The following is a 12749-nucleotide window of genomic DNA, read 5'->3' on the forward strand; positions in this document are numbered from 1 at the left end:
GGTTGTGCTACAGAAAAGGCTTGTTGTGTTTCACAGCATGTTTTTAAATGTCAGTTTCACCATGAAGTTTCCAAAGGGCGACTTGTAACGCTTAAAGAATCGGTTCACACAAATTAGAAAGCAATAATATGTTTTTTTATTTACTCCCTTGTGATACATTGCCACGCAGATAATTGGTGCCAATGTTTTGAGATTTTGTTTTGTTTGTGGAACTCAAAGCATAGATTAAAAATATGACTCGCAGTCTAACCCTCCATAAACAACATTCATGATATTCAACACTTTGCACAGTTTTCACTGAAACTACTTTTTACCAAATGAAAAGTCACACAAAGGTCAGAAGGAAGTTGGCAAGTAAACATTTCTGCATGGCTACATATCACGAGGGGGGGTTTATAAAGAAAATCCCTTTTGTAAATTATTGTGTCATTTTAGGAAATATTCTAAGGCTTGTAAAATCCACCCAAAATCATCTGTAGCTGTCTTCATTTCCTGTCTTAGTTAAGCTAACAAGCTGCTTACTGTAGCAACATATTTGTTTGTCCATTTCGGAATGGAATATTCCCATTTAACCGAAGTTAATGTCAAACCATTTTTATTAATGATATTAGTTCAAATGGTCTCTGATTAACTGTCTGTGGTCTCTCTTCCTGTCTGCCCCTCCAGTTGTGGACCCAACTGGCCGATCTTCCTCTCAGCCCCCTGCAGCCTCTGTGGTTCTGACCTCATCCGACCTGCTGTCAGCGCCTCCCATCAGGCGGAGAAAAGAGCGTCCCCAGGTCCTGAATCTCTCTGAAGCGGAGATGGCGGGCGTTCTGCGGCCCAAACCGGGGCGCTTGGACAGCCCTAGCAACCGCTACGCCGGCGACTGGAGCCGCTGCGGCGAGAGCTACTTCCCCTGTGAAACTCTGCTGCCTCCCAACAGAGAAGAGGCGGACTATGATGACGTGCCCTCAGAGGATACAGAGGCAGCTGAGGAGGAGCAGGAGAATCCTGAAGAAGACCCAGAGGAAGATAAAGAGCAGACCTGCCCTGAGTCTGATTCTGCAGAGCAGGAGCAACCTGAGAGAGAACAAGAGGTGAAGGAGGACAGGGAAAATGAGAAAGAAGAGGAGGAGACGCAAGAAGAGAGTGACAGTTCAGGCAATGTGCAAACTTTAGAGGACAATGAGGAGGAGAGGGTGTGCAACCACATCCTTCCCCCTCTCCTGCCCAAAGAGCACACCTATCAGGCCTACATGAAGATCCAGGACATCAGCCCTGTGCTGAGCAACAGAGTCAACCTGAAGGACCTGCAGGAGAGCATCGACACTCTGATAGGAAACCTGGAGAGAGAGCTCAACAAGAACAAGCTCAATGTCGGGTACTGACTCCTACTACAGACACACACTCATAAAGCCTGACAGGGTTTGGAGAAGACCTTCTCTACCGATCAAGGTGCTTCAGGATACAGACACAGGGTTTCTAGGAGAGGATGGCATGGTGCTGCTGTAAAAACAATAAAGGATGAGAGGAGAAGAGTTGCAACGGGGCGCTTCTGGCGTTTGTACCTTACCCATAGACATTCCGTAATGTTTTTTTTGTCGACTGTCTTACTTTATGTTGTTGTTTTGTTTCAGTCCGGTTTTGTGTTCCATGTTATTATTGTTGCTTCTCTTCTTATTAGAAGAACCCATTGTACCCTCAGGGGTTTAAAAGGTGCCTTAATTGTGTGAAGGTGGTACGTCTAGAGGAGAATCCACCCTGAAATAAAATGCATCCCCTCTTGTGATCGTGATACAGTGTTGACAACCAACAGGATAACCTCTATGATGTTATGAATAGTTGTTTTTTAGATTGAAACAGGCTGTGGTATATTCTGTTTTAAGCCGGTACATATTTATCCTAGGTACTATGGGGCTCTACTCATGCTCGCTTGGAAGCCAATGCCAACATTTGTTAAAGTGAAGTTACTGGTAGACAAATGTATTCACTTATACGATAACATACCAGTGATTTCCTCCAAAACACGGGGTTCTGACGCAGTATTTGGACACTGGATAATTCAATATTTATGCAGTTGTTGGAAAAACTAATGGGATGAATTAGGCATTCCTATTAAAAATTTGTTTCCAACTAAGTTATTTAATTAGGTACTTATATTAGATATTGTGCCAAGAAAACAAAACCATGCCGTCTTACACTTTTGGCCGTGGCAAAAATACATTCTGATGTTTTACTGACCATTAATGGTCTCTAGTGCAGAATGGGAAAACTCTTGAATGTCTAGCTCATACCGTCTGTTTTCCAGCATGTAAACACAGTGTTTAGTAAAAGCTACCGAGATCATACAAGGAAGGTGTGATCATTCTGTTTAAGGGTGGATTTTACTTTTTAAGGCAGCAGAGAGCTTTTTTATTGAGATATGAAACCCTAAATGTTGTTCAACAATAATGCACTTATGAGGCAGGCAGTAGTGTGAATTGTCATTAAAGTTCAAGCAGTAAATAATATATGGACTGTGGACTGAGTTGACAGAGAAACAGCCGCCATTGACACCTCTTAAAGATACATTTGAAAGAATGTCGCTTGAAATGTATTTACGTTCTGCATTGTGTGAGATGTTCAGACAACATCACACAGGAATACATACATCAGTCAGAATTGAAAACAAGACATTGTCAATAGCTCTCTAATCACTGTTCACAGGAAGCTGTACAGACCATAGATATTGGATCTAAAGCCTGTAACTAAAAACGGAAAAGGTGTTTCATGTGGCATCAAATTCATTTCAGACTCAAGAGAATAGTTTAACAATTTGGACAATTTGCGTGAGTTAGATGATCATTTTAATACCACCCATGTGTATGCCAAGTATTCAACTGGAGCTAGAAGTTCCTTAGCTAAGCTTAGCTTATTTTAGATTAGTGTAAAGACTGGAGGCAGTGGGAAATGGCTAGCCAGGCTTTTTCTAAAGTTAAAAGAGCAAACAAGTGACCAGAACCCCTTCAATGTAATTTAAACAGAAAATCTTTCTTTGATTTGTGTGTTGCACATAGTCTTTATGCTATGCTAAGATTAGCTAATCAATCTACAGCAAATAGGCACATTTTCTCAAGATGTTAAACCTTTCCTTTAATTCAACAAACCAGTCTTCTTTCTGCTTCTCCCAGCTTTTATTGGCAAAACCGTGAAATAGACACAGCTGAAATGTGAAGCACAATTTCCAGAACTGCAGTGGAAACTGTTAGCGGAGGTTCAGACGACTAAGCTAGCTGCCTCAATCGACAAAGGACGTTTTCAGCAATCCAGGGATTCAGAATGATCAGTATTTAACCTATATGTATATAATTATATAAATGTATTCGGAGTATATTATTTTTACAGCTTCTATTTCAATGGTGTATTTAAATACTTCTGATGACCTCGTAGTGTTGTAGCAATAGTTGCTTTTCCTCCCTTCAAGCTACCTGTACACATCTTAATGTGCTGGACTAATGGTACAACTTTAGCTGTAAAAAATATGATAACTTGTGCTCTTGCAGAAAAGTGATATTTTTATTGTATTGTGTATATATTTGACATTGTTTTGTGTGTCTGGTGGACTAAGCTGTGTTCCTGATTATTGGTGTTTTGTTTTTTTAAGGTACTGAACGTTGCATGGTCAAAAGCTTTACTGACAAGGCTCTTTCTCATCTGCCTTTGTATTTGATATTTATGTGTAAAAATACTTATTTTGTAATGTACGCTCATTTGTTCATCACCCAGCTCCTCCAATAGACAGATGACTGCACTGGTCAAGCTTTTCTCCAGAGGACTTAAAGACAGACTGATTTGGTTTCAAACACTTCCAAATTGTATGATTTACAATTATGAAAGGCCATGTATTTCCATTTATGTATATCTCTGAGTGTTTCCTTTAACACTTGTTTAAAGGAAAGACACATTAGATAGGGCTTAGAGAAGGACACTTTATACAAGGTTTCCCTTTTTATTTTCACTGTTCCACCCTGCTAACAGTCCAGCTGCTTCATGATGGTGAAGCTGTGGATGCTGCTGTCAGTCTGAGCAGTCGGTGAAAGTGGGTTCCTTTCCAACCATCTGTCTGTCTAGGCAACACAACAAAACAGGGCCTGATTTACATTATAGAATACAACATGGAGAACATCACCTAGACTTACAATTATTCAGATGCTGACGATGATTTAGTATTGCAGACACTTTAAAGATCCATTATGTTTTTATGAATAATCATTCTCAATGATGCTCAAAGACATACACTCACACAGTTTCTCCTTAGCTGTGGCTTCACATTAGGTACTCTTCCTGTCTGTCTTCGCATCTTCCAAATGTCTTCCCCCTCTTTTAGAGAATATTTCACAAGCACCTGCATAATTTCAATTTTGTGTTACACTTTAGAGGGTTTCTGTCTTGTCATCTTTGTCCTTTGGAGAGAAGATTTCACATAAAAAGCATCACTAAACAAAACAGAAAAGTACTTTGTATTGATCCTGAGAAATGTATGGTCATAATAAAGTATATTATTTTACATTCACATGTGAAATTTTGGTCTTTTTTGTCACGGATACAAATTCCATCATTTGATTAAGATGTTATTTTCCAAAAAAGAAATAAAGCATTAATCTCAAAGACATTTCCTTTTTATTTAATTCATTAATAGTATACATTTTCCACAAAACTGCAAGGTTTATGTCACAATATCACCTTGAATGAACAGATTTAAAGGCCATTCAAACTAATCTTTCACCGATCTGATTGTTCTGCTGTCTAAACAAAGAAAATACTTTATGTGCAAAAATGTACTAAAATATCATGATTTGCAGTCAGAAATGTATATTTTTATAGAACAGTAATATTTTCTCACCCCTACACATAACTGACAAGCCTGGAATTCATTCTTTAAAAAACTATTATGACAGTATTTAAAAAAAACACCTGGTATTCTGCATGTGGCCTAGAAATCATAACACTTTTGTTGAAATGACTTGACACTGCAGCCACATTTACCCAAACTATTATAAACATTGTCTTTGTTTTATTGGGGGAAATCTGACCTTAACTTCAGGAAACCGGACTCTGTGTTATTTTGTGTTTTTTTTTCATCTCCTTGCTGTGGGAGCATTGTAACCCAGCCTCAGTGGAGAACAGATAAATAAGTCGGGGAATTGCCCTTGTTGGCTTGTGGGAATCTCCCAGAACGACTTCCAGCTTCAGGGACATTCCCAGGATGCAGCTGCATTTAGCTGTCCAGTAAAAATCCAAGGCTGCACTTTCACTGTTGCTCCAAAAATAAAATATAAACATTACCAGGAGCCCTTGTGAGATATATGCAATTAACTTAGAACTAGTGTTCCACCGGTACACTCCAAAGCAGTGTGCTGAAACAGTTAAATATTATTTTAAGTATGTTTCCAAAATTAGATCTAAAATCAGGACCATGAACACTGCGCCAAGGAGACTCCACTTCAAGTGATTCATATCTCTGGCAGCTAGCATTAAGAAGTCTTAAGCAGCCGCGGGCCTTTCATCACTTAATGGTTTTAAGTCTTGTTTGATGTAACTATAGGTTCATATCATGTTTTTATGGCTCCCTTCAACAGCTATGAGAAGCTCTAGGGTACAGAATGTACGCATACCTTCCTGCACCCTCAAGCCCTGTTTTATATCCCAACTGAAGTAAAGAAAAAACTGCCTGATAAACACTCAGACTGGAATTTTGGGAGATGGAGCCAAATATTTAAGTGACAGTTAAAAAATGTATGTAATTATAAACACAGGTAATTATGTCTCTGTCAGGGAAAAGTTGTTTTTGCTCTTTTTTCATGATGAAAGAGGATTCAATCAACCTGCAATATATTTTTTCAACATTTTAATCTTTGAATATCTCCACTCAGTGTCAGGTGTCCATTTTAGAGGTTCTTCCTCCATGTTTGACTTTCAAAGGAGTTATCTCAGTCCTAATAAAGCAAGAGTGAAATCCCATATGAAGACAGAGGCAGACATAATATCAACAGGGCCTGTTTAGATAGTCAGGGTCGCCACTTGATATTAAGCCGTCTATCTGGAGTATACTGAACTCAGTGAACTGAACTAAACTTTGGTTCATTTCTAATTTGGGAGTGTCGGGAGATATGGGTTTCTTCTGATAAACATCCTTGACAGCCATCTGCATGTGAAACAAGACCTTTCTTCGCCTGTGGGGTTTACTACGAGGCAAGCTTAAAGGAGCCAGGGTTTCTTTGATTTAGCTGACAAAACCCAAACCTGTAGTCGAGATACCACATACTACAAAAGTGGTTTTCACCTGTCTTTTGTTTTCATAAAAGGAGGCTTTTGGTGTTTTAAAAGTTTAAAAGCGAGCCACCTTAAACACTGGCTTTGGTCTCAACATAACTTCCTAACCAATTAATCTGGCTTCGTAGTACACTGCTATACTCCCTAAATCTCTACTGACCTTTGAGTCAGCATGGCTGCGAGTCAACGAGTCAACGAGTCAACCACAAAAACACACCGACTTCTGTTTCGGTACCGTGTTACCTGTGACACTAAAAACGAAAGGTTGGAGCAATTGCGCCTTCGAGTACCTTACCCAAGGAGTGATGAGACATCAAAGCAGACATTTAAAATCGTCCATGTGACCTTCAAGTGAAGCAGTTGGTGACATCAAACTAAAACGATGTATAAAGATTCATTTTGTTAAAACTATTAAGGCAAACAACACAGAGTGTGCGGCAGGAATCACATCCTGAGGAAACAAGAGTCACCTGTGCATACTTATGTTGAGCTGTGTATAAGCCTTACTGTTTCCAATGAACTTTCAATAACAAGATATGTTTTCTGTCTTAGCTCCAGCTTTTACCCAGAAATAGTATCAAGTATGTGTAGTGTCTCAAAATAATACATATCAATTTAAAATGCATGTGTGTGTATAAGCATAAACCTGTATTGTCATTGTGTTAATTCTGATACACTTGAAGACCTTTTGACCCCCATTAGTTAACTAGGCAATTGAAAACACCTGCTTCCACTCATCAGCTTCCTCCTGACACACACATGTTGTGCACTCTCCTCTTCTGATTCAATACTGGCTTTACGCACATAACAAGGATTACCACGGTATACATGTCATTAGGTACCAATTACAACCATTCAAGCCTTTTGCATGTCTTTCATTGGACGTGTTCTAAGAGGCTCAGCTCGGTAAATGTTCTGCAGTGCATACTCCCCATTCACTCCTTATAAACATGCATGGTGAGCTAAGCCTGGGTAATTGCTGGGAAACTTTACGCTGTGACCCTGGGCTGGGCACACATTCCATAGATGCAGTGTCCTTCAATGGGAGGGCTATTAAACACATTTTACCAAGGTCCCAGCTTTTCTGATGGGGGTCTTTTGTTCCACTACAGTCCAGCCCCTGTACTTGGCAGCTCATCTGAGGGCCTCGGGGTAGATATCTTGACGCACCGCTGACAGATCCGCCTGTTCTGGACCGCGGTGATGATGAGAGAGCAGACCAGAGGAAAGGGGGGGGGGGGGGGGGGGGGAGATGAGGAGAGAGTGAGAGGTGGAAGTGAAGAATGGAGGGAAGGAGAACACAAAGGAGCGGTGCTTCAGATCCTGCAGGGCCGGGCCTCACACACCGTAGACCCTCTCCTCCGCCCTCCCTGCCTCATCCCTCCTCCACCTCCATTGCTCTGTCACTCAGGACTAGACTATTTCATTTTAATAAGGCTAATCCCTCCTAGAAGTAAGCTGCTCATCACCTCTCCCCCTCCTGCTCCTCCAGACGAGAGCAATCTCCTTTCACCGCAAGGACAGGATGAGGGTGAGGGTTTGCTCCGCTTGATAGGAGAGAGAAATGTGAAAGGTGAGACTGAAAAGAGGCCTTGACAGCAGCTGTGGTCGGTCTCAATGAGAAGATTTGGGCCTCCGTGGTTTGATAAACTTGCAGGTGGCGTACCTTTTGTAGCGATTCATCCTCCAACCAGCCAATAACATCATGCTGAAATGAGGCACGGTGATAACTGTGTTCCCCGCAGAGGAAGTGGAGTGACACAGTGGGTATTTTAGTGTATGCTATCGCCTGCCTTCTGTCAGCAGAGCACTCTCCAGCTGTCAGCAGTAAAACTTAGTTTGCCTGCTGCTCGAGAAGTCTCCTTGATGCTGAGTACTAGTGACGATATCCACGTTTTATGAAGAAATAGTTCCATCTTTCAAGTAAATATGGTTATTTTCATAGTTTGTAGTTAAATTAATTTGTATAAGACCTAAACTTATACCACTATCATGTATATTATAATTCACAGCTGGCAGATGGTTAACTAATCATAAAGACTGGAAAAGGGTTAACAGCTAGCATACCCAAAGCTGGCAACATTCACTTACTCACACTGCTAAAGCTCACTTACAATTTGTTATGTAAACTATACATAATCTGAAGTGTCAAAACGACACAGGGATTATGTGCCGGACTATTTCTGACTCGGTTTCCCTATTTCCAGTCTTTGAGCTGAGCTAAAGCTAAGCTAACTGGCTGCTGGTGGTGGCCTCATTGCCGACAAACAGATACAGGTGAGTTGATGATGTTCTAATTAAATAGCAAATAGGTCCACAAATGTGGAACTATTTGTTCTAGAAAGAAATCCAACAAGAAATTGAAAAGTTATAGCAATTCATACTGAGCATTTATGTGTGAACCTCCTACAGACAAATTAACTTAAGTATTTTAAAAATACATTTGAAAGTTTCCATAGAAGCCTAAAGGTTTTTTTGTATGTTGACATAAAGACTGATAGTTCAGAGGACAGATCGTACTCTGAAGATTCTGCATCCTGGTCTGGGTTTATGCCCAGATACTAAATGATACACTTTCCAATGTGCACCTTAATCTGAAATCCTCTGGTAAAAATATTATTAATAATTCCTCACTGAAGGGCTTTCTTTTGATGTAGATCAGGTGGCGGAGCATCAGTCAGTTATGCTGGCTGGCACAGCTTGAGTGAGAATCCCCTGCCTGTGAGGAAGTCCTTCCTCAATAATAACAGACTTTATTTTTGTACTAGGGCTTAAGAAGTACTTTACAAAAGAACAGCACTTCAAAAGAATGCCTTTCTAAATTGTAGTGAAAGATAGAAAGAGACGTTGCTATAGTAAGCATGAGAGTTAATTTCCTTACCTTGGAAATACTACTAGACAAAATAATCTTGACTCAAGGTTTACTGATGATCTTATTCTGTGGCAGTCAACTGTAGATGCAGCATGTGTAAAGCACCAAGCTCTTTAGAGAGTCCTTATTTTACAGTCTGACGAAATAATGTTAAGCACATTTTTTTCCTGAGCTCCTTACCACGTCGCAATATTATATAATTTCTCAGAAAACAAATAATCACTGTGAGATATTGTTCATAACTCAAAAGAAAAAAATAGTAAGTTGACTTTGAGTCAAGTCTATTTTTCTCAAACTGTACTTTTACATGTTCTATTCTTGACTGCACACTGGACATACTCATGTCAACACTCTCTCTGTCTCACACACACACACACACACACACACACACACACACACACACACACACACACACACACACACACACACACACACACACACACACACACACACACACACACACACACACACACACACACACACACACACACACTTGTGTAAATTGGTTCGGGGCTGGTAGAAATGACAAGAATCCAAACTGTTGAGAGCTTTGAAATTAGAAAATGAAAAGGAGTCAAGAGGGAACATTCCACAGCAGTGGTCCCTGGTCACCTGATCGCTTATGAGGTCAAGGGTCAACTAATGAAACCTACCCACAGCCTTTAAAAAACTAACCGGCGTTTACGGTTTACAGCGATCAAAACATATCCTGACGAGTTAACTGGGGATAATTTTAGCAACTCAGCGGCTGCTTTGAGTTTAAAGAGATGCTGAGGAAATGCTTTTTGAGGCTATTTTGTAACTAGATGCACATGTGTTGTTCTGACGGAGATGACAACAATTAGAAACATGTGTAAACAATATTTTTCTCAGAGGCAACCACCTGTTCCTTCTCCAGCATGACATTGCGTGTTTCTGTCTAAATCTGCGATCCAACTTGGTTGACTGTGTGTGAAATATGCAGGGTGCCCCCATGTTGGGAGATTTAGGCAGCAGACCCTCACTCCACCCCACCCCACCTAACACCCACCCCAGCAGGAGCGGCTAAGAGGCCAACCAGAACAATGCCAAGGCAATGGCTTAATTCGCCAGGCCAGATTTACAGCCCCTCCTGCCCAGCACCTGCTCACATTGTTTCCCAGGATCTGGCTTGAACACTTTAAAGAATTGGTGATACAAATTGGACTGCAGGCTATAGACACCCCCCTTAGTTAAGGATTTATTTTCATCTTTTTATGTTTGGGAAATCTCTTAGACTTATAGATAAAGAAATCAACCAAGGAAAATCTGACATCATGAATACCCTTAATGCCAGGGGGTGGGGGTTCACTGGGTTTATTGCTGTAGTGTTTCCCATTGTCCAAAACATTAAAGAAGTGTGAGTGGAGCTTAACCCTGCAAAGCTCTCTGCATTTATCTGTGGAGCCCCAAATGCCACGGGTGTTTATGTTGCATGCAAGCTTACTCAATTGCACAACATTCTTTGCATCAGCCAGTACAATAATGACTAACCAGCGAGGGTGAGGACACTCCCTGCGTGTGTGTTGGTTTGCAGAAGGCACATTCCTGAGTCGGCCTGGGAGAAAGTGAGAGGCTCCGGAGAGGAGAGAGCGACTGCAAAACAGAATTCCCAGAGTGGGTTGAGGATGGGACGACTGGAAAGCAGAGGCTCCTTTTGTCACCCGGGCCTTATATTGGGGCCTCAGAGGCCATATGGACGCCTGCCACTGTGCACCCTAACATCAGCCCATTCTTCCCCATCCTCCACCCCCTCTGCTCCGTGACAGGACCGTCCTCGTGGATGGGTCATGGCCAGATTGAAGTCGACCCCAGCTCACTTCTCTTGAGAGGAATCAGCTGTTCTCTCTCGCCCGTCATTCAACGATTTAAATTGCTGTTGTTTATCGCAATCCTCTCTCTTTCCTTCGGAGGCATCTCGGACGCAGTGTGAAAACCTGGCAATAGACAGCTGCCCAATATTATGCACGGACCCCCGTCTCTGTGTCCCTCCACTCTCCTTTCTGGCAGGTCACCGACTGTCAGTAGTGCCTATAGGTTTGGTGAGCTGCTCTTGACCTGAGGTGGACTCAGATGAAGGAGCGAAACTAATAGAGTACAGAGGGCTGGAGAGGTAGTTGTTGCGACACACAGCAGTGAAACAGCGTCCTCAGAAGTGTTGGAAACTAATTCATAAAGAGAAAATAATTAAATGTTTTGGTGAGAACTGAAATGAATGACACCACCGTTTTTCCAGATGCTGAGCTAGTGTCATTTGAACAGCAATCCACTGCAAATGTTAGGGCCACTCGTTCAGATGCAGCACCCTGTAATGTCAGAACAGCCAAGCCTAACAAGGGGTTGGGCAGCACCATATTGAATAAGCAGCTGCAGCTACTGATTCTAAAAATGAAAACATATATAAGACAACAATCCATAAATGTAATATGGATACACTTCAAGGAATGATGCAGACATCTTCACATCTACGAGATACTTGTGACCAGTGTTTAGATGATGACGTTACAAGGGCAACAACACAATCTATCATATTTTCAAGTTGTTATGCTGAACATATCAGCAAATATTAAGCAGATACAGAACAGCTTTCATTTGCACTTTCTAAACGAGTCCGTCAGGAACTGGTTGCTGAGCCGGTAGTGTAGAGAGCTTATTGTCTATTCTGTTAATAGAGACCTCCATCTGCTGTGACTGAAAATATGCCAGGTCAGACTTGTGACGAACCAAACAGTGACGTTGTACAAAAAAGTGGCCTGTAAAATATGTAAATATTAGCTAAAAGAAACTAAATGGCAGCTGCAGAGTCAGATACAAATCCTCTGTGGGTGTGTAGTTCCAAATAAGTCATTTGACACAGAGTGATTACATCCATTGTTTATGTCAAAATACTGACTAGTGCAGCTTTAACAATGTGTTCAAGTCATGGTTTTCTGAATAAGAAAATAATGGATAATTTACAGAATCTTTTGGTATTTTCTTGCTTATTACTTTTACAATCCAGCCAGGCCCACTGCAGCACGTTCAGGGGCGTTCACACCAAGTACTTTTCCCACAGTAGTTCATGAGAACTTTAGTTCATGAGAGCTCCTTTAGTTCTGATGAACTAAGGCAGATCGCGTTCACACCAAAATGAGTTCCTGGGGGTGGATTAGGCAAATGAGCCGCTGACGTCACTTCTTCTTCTTCTGCTTTGGGTTTACTGGCAGGCCGCAAACAACTTCACGGCGAGTACAGTAGGTGGCGGTATGCACCTTAAAGTTGCAATTCGCCCAAAAACCGAGAGAAGAAGAAGAAAAAAAACTTCCGCTTCCGCTGTATGCTTCTGTTTACCTTCCGACCTCAGACACGGTATGGAGTTGACGTTTTGGTGGTCGTGTTATACAGCTTCGTAACTGAGTTATTTAAGCCAATAACTCAGCCACAAATACAAATACAGATCGACCATTCAAATGCAATAGAAATGCTGAGTCGGAGGCGAAGGCGGTTAAGAAGCCTTAACAAAAGGATTGGACGACGAAAGCACACGCTATGGACATGTTTCGCCGGAGGACAGCTGAGGATGATG

General features: G+C 41.4%; 1 protein-coding gene across 2 annotated transcripts in view; it reads left to right on the forward strand.

The window, feature by feature from the left end:
• The window catches only part of syde2 (synapse defective 1, Rho GTPase, homolog 2 (C. elegans)), a 44354-nt gene extending 39820 nt beyond the window's left edge, over window positions 1-4534 (forward strand). For both annotated transcript variants that reach the window (XM_034146428.1, XM_034146429.1), the window contains exon 8: window positions 667-4534. In XM_034146428.1, coding sequence (XP_034002319.1) covers window positions 667-1370 — 704 coding nt within the window. In that variant the 3' untranslated portion in view covers window positions 1371-4534. The remainder of the gene's footprint in view (window positions 1-666) is intronic.
• The last annotated feature ends 8215 nt before the right edge of the window (window positions 4535-12749 follow it).

The sequence above is a fragment of the Trematomus bernacchii genome, unplaced genomic scaffold (genome assembly GCF_902827165.1).
Source record: "Trematomus bernacchii unplaced genomic scaffold, fTreBer1.1, whole genome shotgun sequence".
NCBI classification, from domain to species: domain Eukaryota; kingdom Metazoa; phylum Chordata; class Actinopteri; order Perciformes; family Nototheniidae; genus Trematomus; species Trematomus bernacchii.